Here is a 20605-nt window from a genome sequence, read left to right on the forward strand (position 1 = left end):
AATTCCACCGTATTTCGAAGTAACCCTCCAGAATTTGAAAATTAAATTTGAATCTAAATATTGTGACGAACACGGATGATAGAACAAAATCGAATCAACGATAAACTGCCAGAAGCAACTAGTTAGCGAATTCGTAGTTGCCAGAATGTTCTAGAAGCAATGTTTTGTTACAGATTTACTATATAAGGGCTGCCGGATTGTGCAGCAAACACAGTTCTAGTTAAAGTGTTGTCGTGATAAGAGCAATTAAGCTATAAGTAAGAAGTTGTAAGCTCGAATAACGAGCAATAAGTGTTAAGTTGTTGGAATTAGAAATAAAGATAAGTGTGTAGCCATTAAATTGGGACTGAGGAGTTACAGGTAGACGATTTATCGAGAAATCCGTTACAATTGGTGTCAGAAGTGGGATTGTCAAATAAATTCCCAAGGAGATAATTATTTAAATATGGCCAAGTTTAACGATCTGAAGATTCCACAACTGAAAAAGGAGCTGGAGCAACGTGGTTTGGCGACAAATGGATTAAAAACTGAATTACAATCACGGTTGAGAGAGGCCATGGAGGCGGAAAACATTAATGTTGAGGAATATGTCTTTCACATGGAATTAGAAGAAGAGACAACAAAGATAGAAGAAAAGGAAGAGGCTCAATGCTTGTCAAAGATTGTGGACATAGACATGGTTTTTGCCGCAATATCGCAAATGTCAACGCAAATATCGACCCAAATTAAAGAGCAAGAAACGCGATTGTCAACGCATTTGGAAGAGCTGTTCGCAGCGCAACATGCACGTTTTTCAGCACAGTTGTCAGCACCGAAAGAGCTCGACGTGCATATGTCAGCGCAGGTATCCTCACAGTTGGAAGAGGAGGAAGCATGTGAACCAGGATCTTCACAGTATGAAGAGCAAGAAGCTTGTATACCAGCAGAAGTCGGAAGAACTGAACGGGCGTATGCCAGCGCAAGTGTCCTCACAGTCGGAAGAGGAGGAAGTGTGTGTACCAGTACAAGGGTCCTCACAGTCGAAAGAGCTGGAACTGCGTATGTCAGGGCAGGTGTTCCCACAGTTGGAAGAGCAGGAAGCGTGTGAACCAATAAATGGTTCCTCACAGTTAGAAGAGCAAAAAGCTTGGATACCAGCACAAGTGTCCTTACAGTTGGAAGAGCAGGAGGCGTGTATACCATCACAGGTGGAAGATCAGCATAAAATTGAACCTGAAACGGATGACTCTGTGCAAGAAGATCCAGAATTGGAAGGTGCATTACATAAGGTGGAGTTGAACCAATGTACAACGATTGGAGAAATAACTACAGGAAGGCCAGTAACAAAATCATATTGGGCAGAACGGAGCAGTTTAAAGTTAGTGTATGACTGCTTACATCGAGTATGGAAAAGTGAAAATGGGCAAACCTTCCGAGTACTTATGGTTGTTCCAAGGGTTGGAATTAATGATGTTCTTAACGTGCAGTACAAATGTCCAAGAGGAGGGCACTTGAGAGACATGAAATCCTTGGAGCATTTGAAGCAAAGGTTTTATTGGACTGGTCAATCAGCTATAGAAAGGATTGCGAAATATGTTGAGAACATTGTAGCTAAAAGATCAAGGTCCAGGAGTCATGGGCAGATGAAACAGCACAATTCGCGTGCGCCAGTTGAGAAAATAGGCGTGTATGAAGATGGTCCATTCCCCACCAATAAATTAGGAAATAGTCATGTTTTGGTAGTCAAGGACCATTTCAACGAATGGCCACAAGTATACACTATTCCTAACCAAGAGACTAAACCAGTGGCGGAGGCATTCATCAACAAGTGGGTAACGAGATTCGGTGTTCCAATGGAGTTACGTTCTGATCAAGAATGGAATCTCAAGTCATCTTTAAGTCAAGGGATGTACCAAAAACTGAGTATCCGGAAAACGGATGGAATCAACTCCAAGAAGAGAAGGACGGCTAACGGTGTCAGCACCAGCCTAGAAGACGATATGGGGGAGGGCACCACGACAGTCGGGTCTACGTAACCGGAACGGAGCCGGATTTGTTCCGGCCAAGGACTATCAACTCGGCAGAATTCTGACGCTACAACAACAACAACAACAACGAAATGGGGGACATAAAAGCTTTGTGTTTTGTATCGCAAATATGTCTAATCGGGACGATCAGACTTAGGTGGAGGGCAGTGTGACGAACACGGATGATAGAACAAAATCGAATCAACGATAAACTGCCAGAAGCATCTAGTTAGCGAATTCGTAGTTGCCAGAATGTTCTAGAAGCAATATTTTGTTACAGATTTACTATATAAGGGCTGCCGGATTGTGCAGCAAACACAGTTCTAGTTAAAGTGTTGTCGTGATAAGAGCAATTAAGCTATAAGTAAGAAGTTGTAAGCTCGAATAACGAGCAATAAGTGTTAAGTTGTTGGAATTAGAAATAAAGATAAGTGTGTAGCCATTAAACCATGTTACAACTACTAAACTGAACTCTTTTTGATCTTCGGCATTTGTTTAGCATAGATCGAGCAATTGCATGAGTAATTTATTTAACTGCTATATTTTTCGCTGAAATATAAAATACACACAAATATTATTAGATATATGATGTGCATATGTATATTATAAATTAAATATAATATATTTTATTATAAATAACTGCTCACCTTTCGTCTTCCATAGCAGTAATGCAATTTTTGATAGCTAGAACACGATACCTTTGCCAAAGTTGCCATAATTGCACATCGAACGTGATACTTTAAAAAATCAACACAGCTGTTGTGATTGCAACTGGAACAAACCCAAACATTTGATTTGAGATTTCATATTAGTTTTTTTAAGAGTTGTAATGTTTTGATATAACTGTTATTTCGAAGTTAAGCTGGAATTCAATATATCTGTTACTTTTTGGTATTAACTTATGAAATTTGCCTATCATTTTCTAAAATATCAAATCAGTCGTAATTCGAATATATGGTAAAAGGCAAGCTTTCTTATTTTTTATCTGCATTAGTAGCAGTCTGACTTATAGAATTTACAAGTCGTTTAAACTATAAAATATATAGATATAATATATCACTTTTTGTAGTACATTATGTGTATATGTGGCATAAAGAGTTACCGGCATAATGTTATGTTTAAATTAAGTTTCATGTATATATTTAATAACATCTACAAAAGAATGTTGAAGTTAACTTGAAAATTTGAGTTTCTAGAATAATCTTCTGTGAAGGGACTAGGAAACGATTACAATTTGAAGGAAAAGTCACCGATATTAATTAATGTATTGAAAAGATCTGTACCTCAATTATGAAATGTAGCATACATATGCCCTGAATTTATAGGCATTTTAATAAATTTTTTTATATCCTAGTACGTTACAATTGATACATTGAATAAATTTCTAATGTTCCTCAATGGCTTTGAATAATCGTTCAAATAATTATATTCTTTACAAATTACTATTTCATTTTCATATTTTTTAGGCCGCGTTGATAAAGTTGAAGAGACTTCCTCAAAACGCTACACTACAAAATCTACGTTAAATATAAAACCAAATGCCGATGATGATTTTATGGAATATACTTGTCAAGCGAAACACAAGGCGTTGCCTCCGGATATGCCGTTGCGGTCGACCGTTCAGCTTTCCGTTCTCTGTAAGTTAATACTAGTTTAAATTGAGATAACACATATGCGTATTCACAATATGGTTTTAAAAGTAACTTAAAAGAAAAAGTTGGCAGTTAATAATGTTTCGGTTAACCCTTGCATATATACATATTTATGTTACTTGAATTAAATACTTTAATATAGTTTTTGTGCCATGTGCATATGCAATGCTTTTCTCTATTATAACATCTCAAATTTCTTAGTTCTGCCATCAATTAGTAAAAATATTTCGAAAGAAATGTTCCAGAAGGAGAATGTTCCAAAAATGTGTAAATGAAAATGTAGTTTTTTCTCCATCACAGTTTAAACTTCGTTTTTTTCCATCGCTCAAGTTTAAAATTAGTTATTTACGATTTTTAATCGAACTCAATTAACCACAGACAGGAGATGGGAAGGTATTCACCTCAGAGCCTATTTAATTTAGAAAATCATATATGTATATAATAGAATTTTCATTTGAATAAGTTAGCCTGTGCTATATAATGTAAGGGTATATCAAGATTAGTTAAAAATTGTATACTATATATGTTCCAAATTACTACCACACATATATACATACGCATGTGGCATAAGTGGTGCAAAATTTTATTCACTTAAATATACGTTATTATATATAATATAATATTAAATTCATATAATTTATCAGTATTTATATGGTGGTTTCCTTTTAAGTAAAATAATTAGAAACAAGTTATATATGATGCAATCAGCTATATTTTATATCTCATTCATTTACCCGAGTATTCGGTAAGTAGTTCACATTGTGGTGCTACTTTAATTTCAATATAATACAAAAAAACAGGTTGAGAAACACGTCATCGTCAAAAACGCCCCCATTTTATTTGTATTTCTGCCTCTTGAAAATGTCAAATAAATCAAACTTATTCGATGAATGTAATACAAATGTTGCGTAGTAAAAATCAACCATCCTATGACTAAATCTATTCAATATTACACATGTACATATCTATGTAATGCATATTTTTTCATGTTTTATTTTTTTATGGGTCATGATTCTGAAGGTATACTCCCTAAAATTAGATATTTCTGATAATAATTGTACTTAATAGAGTTCGACCGGTTAATCGGCATCGGCGATTGCGATGTTGCAAATAAAGCTAACGAGTTCATTTTGACTTAAAATCGAAAAAATCACTAATCAAAAGTTCTCTCGTCAAAATATCTGATTTTTTTTAAAAGGTCTATAATTTCTAGTGGTATTAATAATATATAAATTACTATCACAAAATTCACAAGACCCTACTGAATTGCTGCTACCACGAAATAATCGAGAAGTTAAATTAAAAAACAGCTTTGAATCGTTTAAATCCTTCACATTTTACCATTTTCAAAGGCTTCTGCACTGATCACTAGTAGGTTAGGTTGGGTTAGGTTAGGAGGTCGATCCCAAGAAGGATCCCACTTGGACAGCTTAAGACGCCGGTCCGTTGTGATACCTACAAAACTCCTATACTCTGGATAAAAAGACCCTTACAAGTCGACGAAACGCTTTGTGCTTACAACAAACTTGTTAAGACGGCCAATATCCATTTTGGCTAAGTATTCAGGTCCGCCAAAAGTGTGATTGCCGACATATTTCAATCTCAGCCGAACGAAAGCCGGACATTGGAGGAGAAAGTGCCGGGATGATTCCACCTCGCCCTCCTCCATGCACCTTTGACAACTAGCATCGGGTAGTATTCTAAGCCGTACCAGATGAGTGTCCATTGGACAGTGTCCAGTGAGAACACTTTGCTCAGGGAGAGAAGTTCCCCCCACCTCCTGCGCTCCACTCTTGGCCAGAAGGATCTCGCGGTCGCACAGGAGTTGGTCGTCGACCAGCGTCTGCTGAGTGCACGCGAAGTCCATTGATCCAAAGCTAGAACACAAGACGTTAACGGAGATCCAACTCGATCCCATTCCGATGTGAGCGGGGCAAGGGTGCCTCCCCCTGGCTAGCTCATCGGCTTTGCAGTTTCCAGCGTTTCCGCTGTGACCAGGCTCCCAAACGAGCCTGATATTAAAATATCCAGATGCTATCTCTTGTGAGGACAGACACTCGTTGACTAGCTTTGATTGCACGGTTCGTGCGAATTACATATTTAGTAATAACCACTCAACAACTAAATAAAACACAACTCGTTTCTTTTGGCTCTCAAATCAGACCGGCTTCACACCAGATCGGCAACTCGAGCTTGTTGCTATGACCGGCTGTACCGCACATTCCAGCAAGCTGAAAATATGCTGAGTCTGCTGTTTGAGTCACGTATTGGCGGATCATGCGATGTGGTGCAGTGCATGCCGTCGTTATACATAATATAATATAAGCCACTCTGAGAAGTCTCCTGACTTCTTTTATTTATAATTTTAAAATTTACATTATTACTTTGTTTTCTTAAAATGAGAATAACTATAGTTATATTATCATAGTGTTCTTTATTTATTATTACAATTAATTCATCTTCTTGATTTATTTACAAGTTTTGTTTATTAGGTAATGGCGTAATTAATTTTACATTTTCTTTAAAAAAACTTCTTGGGATTTGTATAGCGAATATTAATGCTTCCTCTTTTTATGCCACAACTCCTATTTCTTTATTGTATTATGTGTTGTTTCACCTGGTCTATTGTTTTTTTTTAATTGGTTGGATCTATACTATTTTTTGCGTTATTGGGTGTACATTTAATGGTTGAGTGATATCGGTCATTATAGTTACCTATAACGATCTGTATCCTCATTTCAGTTTCTCTAACAGGGTTGAGTGCAGCCTCTCAATGTCTGCATTACCTGTGTGGGAATTTGGTTTTGTTAGGTGTACCTCTACTCCTTCTGCATTTAAGAACTGTATCAACTATTCGGCCTTGAATTCATTGTCCATTATGATTTGTTTTGGTTTTCCAAATTTCGCGAAATGTTCAATTATAATAGCCTTCTTTGCCCTCCAATTTCTATCAGTTATGTTGTATGCTGCCGCAAATTTTGTCAGTTTGTCGATAACTTAGGAAGTCCGCTACTACGTTATCTTTACCCTTTACATACTCCATTTCGTAATTGTACTCCTGGAGTTTTAGAAGCCACCTTTGATGTCGTGGTGCAAATTCTTTCCCTTTATACTTGTTATTTAGATACTTAATCGGGCAGTGATCAGTTACTATCTTAAATTTTGCTCCGTATATGTATGGTCTAAAATAAGTCACTGCATACATGATTGCAAGGAATTCTTTGTCTGTCGTCGCATATTTCTACTCATGATTGTTTAGTGTTCTCGAGATGAAGCATATTGGTTGGCCTTGTTGTAAAAGAACAGCTCCAATAGCGTAATCGCTTGCATCCGTAGTAATTGTAAATTTTTTGTCATATTCAGGAAATTTTAAAATTGGATGTGATGAGATAAGGGGTTTTAAATTTTCAAAGCTGGCTATATATTGAGGATCTCTCGGATTTATTGTGTTATCTTTTTTTAAATATTTTATCATTGGGTAAGCTATTCTAGAGTAATCTTTAATAAACTTTCTGTAATAGCCTGTGGTCCCCCAAAACCCTTTTAATTGCCTTTCTGTTGTTGGAATTGGTAAATTTTGAATGGCTAAAACTTTTTCTGGGTTTTAGCTTAATGCCGTCTTCTGTCAAAACGTGGCCCAAAAATTCGGTTTCTCTTTTTAAAAAACTACATTTATTTGCTTGGATTTTTAGGTTATTTTCCTGAAGCTTTGAAAAAATTTTTCCTAGAGAATGTATGTGTTTTCTAGTGACGTAGAAAATATTAATATGTCATCTAGATAGACTACACATATTTTATTAATATTATATGTTCCCTTAGGATGTCGTTCATTAATTTCTGAAAAGTGGCTGGAGCATTTTTAAGTCCAAACGGCATCCTGACGTATTCATACAGGCCTGCTGGAGTCACAAAAGCTGTTTTCTCTATATCCTTCTCTGCCATTAGGATCCATGATGGTAACCTTTAGCTAGATCTATGGTGCTAAAGTACAGTGCTTTGTCCAATTTATCTAAAATTCCATCAATATTTGGAAGAGCACATTTATCGTTAACAGTAATTTGGTTTAACCTCCTGTAATCAACTACTAATCGAAATATTTTTTATACCGGAACTATCTGATTTCTGTGGCACAATTATTATTGGTGAGCTGTATTTGCTTCGACTTTTTCTTATCATTCCTTGCTTTTCCATTTCTTCAATTTGGCTTTCCGCCTCGTCCGCATGTTTGGGGGGCAATCTGTAAATTCGAGAATTAACTTGCTGATCCGTTGTTGTTCTAATTTCATGAACAACGGTATTCGTGTTTGTCAGATCATCTCCTTCTTTATAAATTAGTTTTTCGTACTTTTTTAATAGTTTACTTATTTTTATCTTTTCTTCTGGGTTTAAATGGTCGAGTTAAATGTTACTTACTTCACTTTCTTCCAACGAGTCAACTTGCTCCTGCATAATTTTCGTATGGAATGGAAGCTTGACACCATTTCTCAATGTCATTTCTTTGTTTTCAATGTTTATCGTTTAAACATTTTTAAATATAAAATCATTCCCCATTTTTAACCATCGCATTCATGCATTTTGAGCATCGCCCTTATTTCTCCATTCAGTGTACTGATTATTGTTTTATTTTTTTCTAAAACTGGTAAATTATACTTTTCGAAACTCGCTCTTTTCATTATGCTTATGGTAGAGCCTGAGTCTACTAATGCACACCATTTCTTATTAAATAGAGTGGGTGAAATTAAAATTTTATTTTGATTTTCCGAGGCTAATTTTTAAAAAATTCCTCGTTGTTATTTGTTTCCTCTGTTCTGCTCATAACGTCAACCTCCATGGGTGTTGGGCCATTTGAGCGTCTTGATTGCCGAGTGCCATTCTGTACAGGTTGCCTTGCAGAATTGCCGTAACCGTTATTACTACGATATTGACTATTTTGACCTGAATTAGTTTATCTGTGGGGATTATTTGGGTGATAATTGTTTTGCCCTGAAAAGTTGGTATTTCTTTGGGAGTATCGTCTCAAACTATTTTGTGAATACTAATTTTTATTATTACGGGGATGTTGTCCTGAATTACTTTGGAAACGATCAATATTTTGCTCACTACCATTTTGTCTCATATAATTGTTTGTTATTTGATTATTCTGGTTTCTGTTGCTATTAAACTTTCAAATATATTGAGAAAATGAATCCGAATTTCTATTTTTTTATAAAAACATAAGGTTTAAATTTCCATCGCCCAGCCCTATGAAATTGTGGATTGTATTTGTCATGTCTGTCCATGCCGTTATATTTCGTACCATATAGGCGAATGTTCCTGCTGCTAATTGCTTTATCTTTTGTATAAGCATTCCTGTAAATATTTCTTTCATTATATTTCCTAACTCACTTAAAGCACAATATTCCGTAACATTATCAATTATTTCCTTAGCTTTTCTACTAAGTTCAATGATACTACCCACCCTAAGATTGGTGATGTCGTTGGTCAAAGTCATCTGGTCTTTTGTTAGCCTGAAGTGCTGTTTTAATTTAGCTTTACAAGTTGCCCAATCTTGAGGTGGGTTTGCTTGCAAAAAATTATATTGTTATTGTTGTCGCCCTTACTGCTACTGTTGTTTATTATAAAACTCTTCTATTGCAGTTATTTCGACTACCGTGCAGTTTTTAGTAGGAAAGTCTCAGGAATTACACTGGATTGTTTTTTTTTTTGTTATATATATACACATGTAGGTATATATCACTTTTTAAACGATTGTTTTCAGTTTTTTAATTTTTCCAAAAATAAATTGACTTTTTGAAAAAGTTCTACTCTCTAAAGTTGTAAAGTTCTTCTAAAGTTGTTTTTCTTGCACCTTCGCTATATTACAATTCGCTGAATTTGCGTTTACTGTTAAGTTGTTGAATTGCTTGCTGATGCATTGGAGAATTTGTTTTTACATTTTTTTTGTTTTGTAGTTTGAAATCACAGCACTTGATTCTGCTTTTCATTTATTATTTTTATTTATTTATTTCCCATCTGGGTCGCGGAACGTCGACTGCGCCAATTATATATTTAGTAATAACAACACAACAACTAAAAAAACAAAACTCGTTTCTTTTGGCCCTAAAATCAGACTGGCTTCCCACCAGATCGGCAACTCGGCTGTACCGCACATTCCTGCAAACTAAAAATATGCTGAGTCTGCTGTTTGAGTCTCGTATTGGCGGATCATACGATGTGATGCAGTGCATGCCGTCGTTATACATTACTCGCGCTCAAACCTAGTATTGCCGCACTACTATCGGAGTGGATGCTGGTTGCACTACGCAGCAGTACTTCTACCGCCACCTTGATAGCAGCCACTTCCGCCTGAAAAATACTACAGTGGCTCGGAAGCCTGAAGCTAAGATTGACGGAGAGCTCCTTGCAGAAAACCTCCCCTCCAACCTTCCCTCCTAGCCTCGATCCATCCGTGAAAAAGCTCACCGCGCCTCTTCTCCAGCGGCTTCTTCCCATCCACATGTCCCTCGTTGGAATATGAGCGGAGAAGGAGCCACCTCGAGTGGCCTCAGTGACGCAGTGATCTAAATTTTCCGGAATGCAGCTGAAGGAGGAAAGAATTTCGGAGTGTCCTTGTTCGGACCTCTTCATAAGCCCAGCTTCCCTGAGCCTTAGAGCACACTTCGCAGCAATGCACCTACCGGCAATGTCCACAGGGGCTATGTTTAAAATAGCATTAAGAGCTATTGTAGGTGTGGTCCGCAGTGCACCGGAGATTCCGATGAGCGCCACTCCTTGGACCCGCTAAAGCTTTTTAGCCAGTGTGGACCTTTCGAGCGCCCTCCACCAGACGAACACACCATAGAACATTATTAGCCTAACTACGGTTTCGTAGAGCCAGAACACCACCTTAGGTGATAGTCCCCACCTTTTCCCTATAGCCCCTTTGCAGCAGTATAAGGCGACCGATGTCTTCTTAACTCTCTCCTCAATGTTTGGCCTCCAGGAAAGTTTTCTATCGAGCATAAGCCCTAGGTATTTCACTTTATCAACAGGTTGAAGAAGTGAACCCCCGAAGGAGGGAAGAGGCACATTTGTGATCTTATACCTCCTAGTAAATAAAACCATTTCCGCTTCTATTCGCCCAGCTAGATACCACGTTCAGGTACCCCTCGGTGAGCTCGTAGACGGTATTTAGGAATTTTCCCTTAACCATAAGAACCACATCATCAGCATAGGCTGTCACCCGACAGCCTTGCGCCTCGAGTTCTATAAGAACGTCGTTTACCGCCAATATTCAGATCAGTGGGGAGAGTACTCCCCCCTGCGGAGTTCCCTCTTTCACTTTTCTGGTTGTCTTGGCACCACCCCACTCCGCTGCGACAGTTCTGTCGCAAAGAAGACTAAAAATAAGGTGCTTGAGGTTCGATTCCACCTCAAATTTTTCGAGGGCTTTAAACACTGCCTCTGGGCGCACTGCCTGAAGGCCAACTCAAAGTCGAGAAAGGTGCCCACAGCAAATTCCTTGTGCTTGAGAGCTATCTCCAGCCATGACACTACATCATGCAAAGCAGTGTCGACCGACCTGCTTTTGATATAGGCATGCTGCGCAAGGAACAGTTTACCCCTCGGTATTCTGCTCCTAATGTACAGATCCATAAGCCTCTCCAATGTTTTCAACAGAAACGAGGATACGCTGATAAGTCTGAAATCTTTTGCAACGACGTGAGAGCTTTTTCCTGCCTTTGGAATAAAAGTAACCTTAACCTGTGTCCAGACAGTTCGTGTAGATTGGGGCCAGGCAGCTGCATGACATCTGAACCGTACGTTGTAGTTGCGCTGGAATAATGCCATCGGGCCCCAGGTAAGGTGACGATCGTCCAGAAGGTCCAAGAAGGCTGTACAGTGCTCCTGGCACTTCTTCAGCAGAGTGATTTACTGGGAAATGAGCAACCAGGAGTAGCTTCAATGACTCCTCGCTGCTCTTTGTCCAACTACTATCTGCATATTTTTAGATATCCAAATGGAGTAGGATTTTTTGCAAGAATGCGCCTGAACCGTGAGGACTCATGGCAGTCCTCTACACTACCGCAGAAGGCTCTCCACGAAGCCCTCTTGGCTTTCTTCAACTCGGACTTGTAAATGGCCAGTCCGGCCTTGTACAACGCCCAGTCGTCACTAGAGCTACTTTTACGGGCTTTGTTGAAAAGTCTTCTGCTCGAAGATCTGATCTCCGTTAGTTCCGAAGTCCACTAAGGGGGTTTCCCTTTGATTTTCTGAGTTCTCAGAGGACAGGAGCTGTCGAGAGTAGCTCTACTAACAGAGCTGAAAACCTCGACGAGCTTATCGACCGCAGCCGCGGTTAGGATTGAATCCCTGTCGGGTGCGGTTGGAAGAGCCGATTACGCCCATCTGCAATATCAAATGTCTCACGGTACCCAGAAACATGTCTACCAAGTTTCATAAAGATATCTCAATTTTTACTCAAGTTACAGCTTGCACGGACGGACAGACAGTCACCGGGATTTCAACTCGTCTCTTCATCCTGATCATTTATATATACATAACCCTATATCTAACTCGATTAGTTTTAGGTGATACAAACAACCGTTAGGTGAACAAAACTATTATACTCTGTAGCAACAGGTTGCGAGAGTATAAAAAATCAATATCGAAAAACCAAATTGATTACAATCCAATTTCGTATTATAGTATGTTGCATATAATATAGCTCGTGGGCTCTCTTAGTTTCATTACTAAATTTTGCTTCTTGTCCGAATTATTAAAAAAACAAGAAAAACGTTAACTTCGGTTGCGCCGCAGCTATAATACCCTTCACAAGAACAAATGCCCCTTACAAGAACTTGATTCCGAACGTTCAATTTGTATGACAGCTATATGATATAGTGATCTGATCTGACCAATTTCTGTGGAGAATAATTTGTTGCCTTAAGCAATAACTCGTGCCTAATTTCGTGAAGATACCTCGTCAAATAAAAAAATGTTCCATGCAAGCACTTTACTCCGATCGTTCAGTTAATATGGCAGCTATATGCTATAGTCATCCGATCCATACAATTTCTTCGGAGATTAGATTAATGCTTTAAATAATAATACATGCCAAATTTCGTGAAGATACCTCGTCAAATGAAAGAGTTTCCCATACAAACACTTGATTCCGATTGTTCAGTTTGTATGGCAGCTATATGCTATAGTGGTCCGATATCGGCCGTTCCGACAAATGAGCAGCTTCTTGCGAAGAAAAAGAAGTGTTCAAAATGTCAGATCGATATCTCAAAAACTGAGGGACTAGTTCGCGTATATACAGACAGACGGACAGACGGACAGACGGACGGACAGACAGACAGACGGACATGGCTAAATCAACTCAACTCGTCACGGTGATCATTTATATATAATATATACACTTTATATGGTCTCCGACGTTTCCTTCTGGGTGTTACAAACTTCTTGGCAAAATTAATATACCCTGTTCAGGGTATAATTAATATTTATAATAAATAACTTAAACGAAATATTGGGTATATAATTGGAAATCATTATATTAGAGTTAGGTTTTATAGCATAACATTCATATTCACGTTATGGTTAAGTAATTCGCTAAATTCTATTAAAGTATCATATTGTAACGGATTTCTCGATAAATCGTCTACCTGTAACTCACTCTTGAGTTCGATCACTGTATTGTTAAATAAAAGTCCCAATTTAATGGTTATACGCTTATCTTTATTTCTATTTCCAACAACTTAACACTTATTGCTCGATATTCGAGTTTACAACTTATTGCTTATAGCTTAATTGCTGTTTACACGACAACACTCTAATTAGAACTGTTTCTGCTGCACAATCCGGCAGCCCTTATATAGTAAAACAAAAGCAGAGAATGTTGATGAGTAGAGAAGGAGCAAATGTTAAATGAAAACTTTTTGAGTACTAATTTGTAATTCCACAAGAGGGAACATCGAAAAGTATAACTTCGAAAAAGAAAAATACACCACACAATATGCGAAATGCTATAAATAGACACAACGAATATTCCTATATGAAAAATCGTTGCGCATACCTATTTAGATTTATGTTTTCAATTTCTATGATATGACAACTTTATAATTATGAAAAGCCTTCTGAATTAAAAATCTGTATTACCGGTAAAAACCCCAGAATTCATAATAAAATAAACATTTAATAAGCTAGTTTTCTAACTTATGTATGTGCGTTGCGTAAGCAATATACTTATTAAACAAATGATAATAATAAAACGGTGGCTAAGCGGCCACGTTTCCACTTTTGTGGTGGCTTAGGTCGTAAGCGGGAAGGGGTTAAGCACAATCCGAATACGAGCCTATACGTTCGAATCCTAAAACGAATTTTGTTTAATTTTTTTATTTTATTAATTGGAGTCTAAGCATATCATAATTCAATTTCTTTAATAGCATATTTTACTTCCTGAGATAATTAAAATATATCAGGAAAATATAATATGTTCATATGTTTAGGTTTATTGAATATTTCCTTATTATGCGTATTTACACAAATGTGATAATCACACATACATTCTTAAATACACGTACGCTGATGCTTGCTTCTTCTTGCCCCGCACAAGCAATGACTTTTGTCTACGCTTTTTGCTTTTTGCGATTTGAACGATCGCAGGATATAATATATATTATATTACGAAAATAATTCATAAATGCATCAGTATTTTTCAATACAAATTAAGCAACATATCAATATATTATGAGCCCTCACTTGACATGCCTATGTGCATGGTGGCAAGCCAACGAAATAACGGCGAGTTCGCGCGGACATTGTGTTGTTGAAAAAAACCAAATGACGACTTTGCCGACAAACATACATATTTATATATATACATACAAACGAGCTCGCATACATATTGACGCCAAATTTTGCGCATCGTCGCGGAGTTGAAAAAATTTGTTTCAATCGACAATTTTGCGACAATGTCGATCGGCTATGTTGTCTCGTTTGTCCTTTTTGCAGTGGTTTGCTATTGAAAGTTGACTTATGCTCTTTTGAAATATTGCGATTACCAATTGGGCTGCATTTTCATAGCGTCGTATTTAGATAAAATGGGCTAAATCGAAAAACTATGAAACAATGATAATAAGTAAACATATAAAAGTACTATATGGACTGTGCTTAGAATATATAGAAGTAGTTAATGATTTCATATGAATGTCAATTTGATATAAATTTTATAATTTAATGCCATAAATAGTGCATAATATGAAAAAATATAAATATTATTCAAACTCGAATAGGTCATGTTGCCAATTCTCCTTTCTGAAGTGAACATCAGACAAATTCTTCAATTTCTGATTTTTAGCAAATGTTGTGAGGAAGCAGCTTGTGGACATACAAATGCGAGGGGGATGGTAGGATTTTCAGTGGTGACTGTCAAATTGTAAAATTGAATTTTTCTCGTTTTACTCAATTTCATTCATTTATTTCGCATATTCGCGGAATTCTATATGAAAACCAAATGTGGCTTACCTGGCGCACAGAAAAAATAGCGCGGCGCAGAGTTATGAACGAGCGCACTTTGCTTTGAAGCAGACGCACGTTCCTTATGAATGAATTTGTTGTCGTTGTAATATGAAATACTTAGAAAATAAGCCGCGAGTTCGCTTGAATATTATTGGCCGATGATGGTGCGTCTACGTTTTTTTGTCACTTGCGCGAATGTTTGATTTTTTGCGAAAGACATATTGAGGGACATACATATGTACATATGTGTACATATATGCAAATATATTTGGACATGCGAATGAAGGAAGGCAATTTCAAGAATATTCTCACATATAGACATATGAACATTGAAGCAAGTAAACAGCAATAGCCGTTTGAGTTCACAGATTAGACATAAGAGTTTGAATATTGTCTGTGGTGCTGCTTGTATAGCAGACTTCTTTATTGCAACGTGAAATATTTTGCCTAAGTTCAAATCCAATCATATATTATATAGTCCTTTTTTATTTTTATAACCCTTTTTTATGAATTGATATTTGAATTCTATTTTAATATTATTTCCTGATTATTAAATTTTCCTGTCAGAAGTCAATTTCTTTCGTTTTTATTATTTCAATTTTTGTTTATGCGCATATCAAAGAACATCTGTGCATATGTATGTATATACATTTTGCTTATAGAGTGGTGTAGTTCGTTGCGTAAATTGACAGCTGTGGTGACATTTTATTTTCGAACTTGCGCGTTTTCGATGTTCCTTCTTAGCAATTAACATTTTAGTACTGCTAACATTTGCTCCTTCTCTACTCATCAACATTCTCTGACAAAAGTTCGCTACTTTAACATTCGGGCAACTATGAATTCGCTGTCTAGTTGCTTCTGGCAGTTTATCGTCGATTCTGATTTGTTCTGGTATTCTTGTTCGCCACAATATGTTATTTTTGACCAACATAAACGGTTTAAAGCATGGATAAAATTATCCGAAACTCTTTGATTCGAGAGAGCGCTGTCAAAGTCCACATTTTTTATATCATTTGACAGTGGTGCCATTAAGGAAAGAAAATATTTTTGAGATTTTTTAATGTATTTCTTGGGTATTTTTTGGTTTCAATTTTACAGAAAAGTATACATAATTAAAATTAGTTTAACAAGCTAGATATCTTATATGACGTCTTAATATATGTACGTGTATTTTAATCACAAAAGATTTTCAAAATATACTTTTAAAACTAAATTTAACAAAATATTTGAATATTTCCAAACACTTACAAGTTTTAAATAAGCTTACAATGAACATTGCTTAGTTTTTATATACTGAATAAACAAATATCTTTCGATAATTTATTCGGAAGTCAAAGTTTACATAAGATTTGCTGGGATTCTAATCAAAATATATATATATGTTGACAGTTGCTACTGCTAAGCAAAACAATACTCTGCGACAAAATACCCGGTCTATCTTAAAAACAAAACTGTATTAAAACTCTTTAAATAAAGATTAGAAATATACGTAAAAGTCACCATTATTGTTTTATCTATAGTTTAAAGTCAGTGGGGAAGTCAAGATCAATGTAAGTAACTTTTTCGCGTACATTGTTTCCTAGCAACTTTATGAAGATAACTCACACACTGCCCGAAATATTCGGCATATAGTCTGCTAGAATAACGAAAGTCATTATATACTTGTATAATCAGTTAAGATTCGTCACTCTGGGAGATATCTTAATGAAATTCAGAGTTGCCTCTTTTGCTGATAATCTATCTTAAGATATTCCGGTATTAATACCGGAAGTTGTATAAATATGCATATGTATATGTACAATGTATATCTTAACATATTTTACCATGCCTTCTTCAAAGTACACTCGTACGCTAAAAATGTTTGGAAAGCGAACATTTGATTAATATAGGTATATTTCTTTTTTATTGCTTACATTTCAGATCCACCAGGTCCTCCATATATCGAGGGTTATACTCAAGGCGAGATTCTACGAAGGGGTCAAACAATAGAGTTGGTGTGTCGGAGTAGAGGAGGAAATCCACCAGCGCAGTTAATTTGGTATAAGAATGGTTCTCAAATCCGAATGGCTTATAGGTGAGTAAAATGAGTGGCAAAATCAGAATTTCTTGTATTAGTCAGCTGAATAACATATTTAACATAGATCTGCGAGTATAGTTTAACGGTCATGAACAGTTTCGAAACATTTGGTCACGATGTGATTTCTCATTAAGTTTCTTGTATAATTTGTTAAGGATTTATTGTTTATTAGTAGTAGTATTGAACATTGAACATTTATGATATATAAGAAGATTTTGCAACTATTTCAGGATTTGCATAACTACATACATTAGCGATTGGTGATAAGATCTCTATTAATTAGTGACTAAATTATCGAATTATTGAAATCTTTGTAGTTTTGTTAATTTATCGGCTCCATTCGTTCACTAACATGAATTATACCGAAAATCCTGCTTCACCGGTCTGCTGATCGCTTGCAGAGACAGATAAACAAAAAATCAATTGAGAAGTTTCCCCAAAGATTAATCCCAATAATTTAAAGTTTTCAACTGTAATAACTTTTTTGGAAAACTAATTTTTGAAATATATAATATTAAATTTTTTGATACGGATATCGTGCGTCATTAGGAGTTAAATTTTTTTTTAGATATAAACTTGAAACAAATTAAACAAAATTGGGGTCTTGTAGTTATATGGTACTTTGTGATCAGAAAGTTTCCGGAAATTGTAAATAAAACGAAAAATGTTTGATCTTCATGAATATTTATTTTGTCGCCTTCAAAATATGCTCTTCTGAAGTGACACACATATGCCACTTCTTTTTCCTATCACTTCATATCTATCTCTATTATACCAACAACCGTTAGGTGAACAAAACTAATATACGCTGTGTTACATATTGCATATTTAACTAAATCGTGAATTGATTACAATCATATTTAGTAGGGTGGAGCGAAAAAAAAAATTTTTTTTTGCTTAGCCTGAGGGTAAAATCTGGAGATTCGCTCCACCCTAATATTTAGTATCTTATTAAGTTATATTATAAATCATAGACTTACTCATAGTTTTATTTCCGTATTTTACTTTACGTCTGCTAAAACTATATTGAAATCATCTTCAAATGAGATATATGTGTCTCACTCAACCGAAGAGGCTATATATAATATAATGAGTTGATGTGGAAAACGTCAACTATAGGATCGGAATTTATTATATTAAGGATGTAAGCTTTAGGTCAAGGTGTAGAACAACTCCACACGTAAACTCCACGGTTCAACCAAGAGTGGTGTTAGACTCGTTTAGCCATATTTCTATATTTACTCCTCTATTTCGACATCTTCATTGACGCTAAATTTATCTATTTTAAGGTGAAAGAGTCTGATTTAATTTAAATTGAGAAATCTATGTAAGTAGTAACTGTAACATAAGGATGTCACCGGAATATATTGCTGAGATATGAGACGGACATCCAGAAATCAATTATTTTTGTCATTCATTATGTTAATATAGTTAACTCAATATTAATCTTGAGTAGTTAAGATGTTGTAAATAACCGTTAAGTGAAGAAAACTATTGTACTCTGTGCAACATATGCAATTAAACGAATTTTTATTATATTTATTAGAACTGCCGGACGTTTATCTGAAAATATCTACACCTTTACTGCAGAAGCGGGCGACAATAATGCACGTTTTCGTTGCGAGGCCAGCAACGTAATGTCGCAGAATCCTTTGAAGGCAGACATTGACATAACTGTACTTTGTAAGTAAATAAAATATAATTTCATTCAAATACATATCTAGATATTATAAACACGTGTATGTAAGTAATTTTATACCTAGATCGTCTTTTTATTTCTGTGTATGTACATGTAAATGGTGGGAAAATTGATTTGATTGTAGACCAAAATTAGCCTTTCGTATGAAAATCGACTCTAGACCACTAAGCTTTGTTTGCGATATTATGCATTACTATCCAGGGTTGCGAATGTTTTAAAATTAAATTAAAATTTCAATTTGTAATTGCCATGTTGGGATTGAGAATTTAATTTTTAATCACAAAATCAAAATTAAAAATTGGTCGTTTGAATTAGCATTTTGTCGACCAGTGCTCTAGAGTTTTGAAGATGAGGGCTTTATGCGAGCTCTAGTTCGAAATGGTAGAACACGAAGTAAGCAAATGCGAAAAAATGTTAATTCATTTTCTTTTTTTGTTCTTAAGTATATACATGGGATCAAATTTTTTTCAAACGTGAATTTGGAATTAAAAATTTAAGTGCGCTTCCAAAAATTTTTTTAATTTTTGTTCTGTGTTTTTGATTAATTTTTTTTTTCATTCCGGTATTTGGGATTAATATTGTTGTTTTTATTTCTTATTCCTGTATTTGGGATTGCAAAATAAAAAAATGTTTATTCAAATATTAATTCAATCATTTGCAACCCTGCTGCTCCCCAATTTTATAGTATGGAAAACATTTTTTTTTTCTTCATATTTTTGATTTATTTACAAACATTTACAAATCAAAAATTTTTTAATTTCCTTGTTTTTTTCATTTTGTTAGAATTTTTCTTTTCATATAATGATAATTCGTGATAATTAATTAAAAACAGCATACCAATTTGTTGACTTATATGTCTTTCGTTTCTTTGTTTATTTTGTACGACTTCCTGCACACGGCAATGTTGACAATAGAACTGTAGTTGTCAAAAAATATTAATAGGTATAAATACGCATCTTTTCAATTAGATTACAGCAATAAAGAAACAATCATACCATAGTTTGTTTTCCTCTTCATAATAATCGTCTCAATTATCAAAATTATTTCGTATAATTTATACTATTATATTTGTACATACATACGTATACGTATGCTTATTCTGTAGGCTGATGTTGTTTGTTACTTCTATTAGACTAGTGCAGAAGCTATTGAAAATTATAAAAAAAAGAAATAAATTTATGGTAGGTGGATAAAAAACCATACTATGATTTTTTTTTGTTTTGTTTTTAAAGTCAAACTTATCTTTCCGCTAGTTGGTTGATATCTAGTGTTTTAGCTGAATATACAAACCTGGATAATATTGATTATGAACATATACGTCTACATATGTATATAGGAGCTGTATTTATTTGAAGAAGAATATGCTTATTGTTGCACTCAGCCGTAAAAGTGAAACGATATTACTGGCAAAGGTCAACTGGCAAAATCTAATGACATATTTTAGTCGTAGTCGCCATACGACATCTTACCTGAGTTAAAAAAAATTAAGCACTGGATAGCAATATTAAAGCTTGTGATATGTTCTTAACATTATTGTAATATATGTTCCTTGTGTTGACACACAGATGTCTAATTTTGTAAATAAAATCGAAAAAATAAAAATAATTTTGAAAATACAGCACTGGATATATTGAAATTAACATGTCTGTATTATTTTTCTATCAGA

At 35.4% G+C, this 20605-nt stretch overlaps 1 protein-coding gene across 17 annotated transcripts in view; it reads left to right on the forward strand.

Moving 5' to 3' along the window:
- sns (sticks and stones) overlaps window positions 1-20605 on the forward strand; it is a 90403-nt gene that overhangs the window by 10006 nt on the left and 59792 nt on the right. For all 17 annotated transcript variants that reach the window (XM_070109098.1, XM_070109086.1, XM_070109092.1 and 14 more), the window contains 3 exons: window positions 3473-3643; window positions 17084-17237; window positions 18787-18923. In XM_070109098.1, coding sequence (XP_069965199.1) covers window positions 3473-3643; window positions 17084-17237; window positions 18787-18923 — 462 coding nt within the window. The remainder of the gene's footprint in view (window positions 1-3472; window positions 3644-17083; window positions 17238-18786; window positions 18924-20605) is intronic.

The sequence above is a fragment of the Bactrocera oleae genome, chromosome 4 (genome assembly GCF_042242935.1).
Source record: "Bactrocera oleae isolate idBacOlea1 chromosome 4, idBacOlea1, whole genome shotgun sequence".
In the NCBI taxonomy this organism is placed as follows: domain Eukaryota; kingdom Metazoa; phylum Arthropoda; class Insecta; order Diptera; family Tephritidae; genus Bactrocera; species Bactrocera oleae.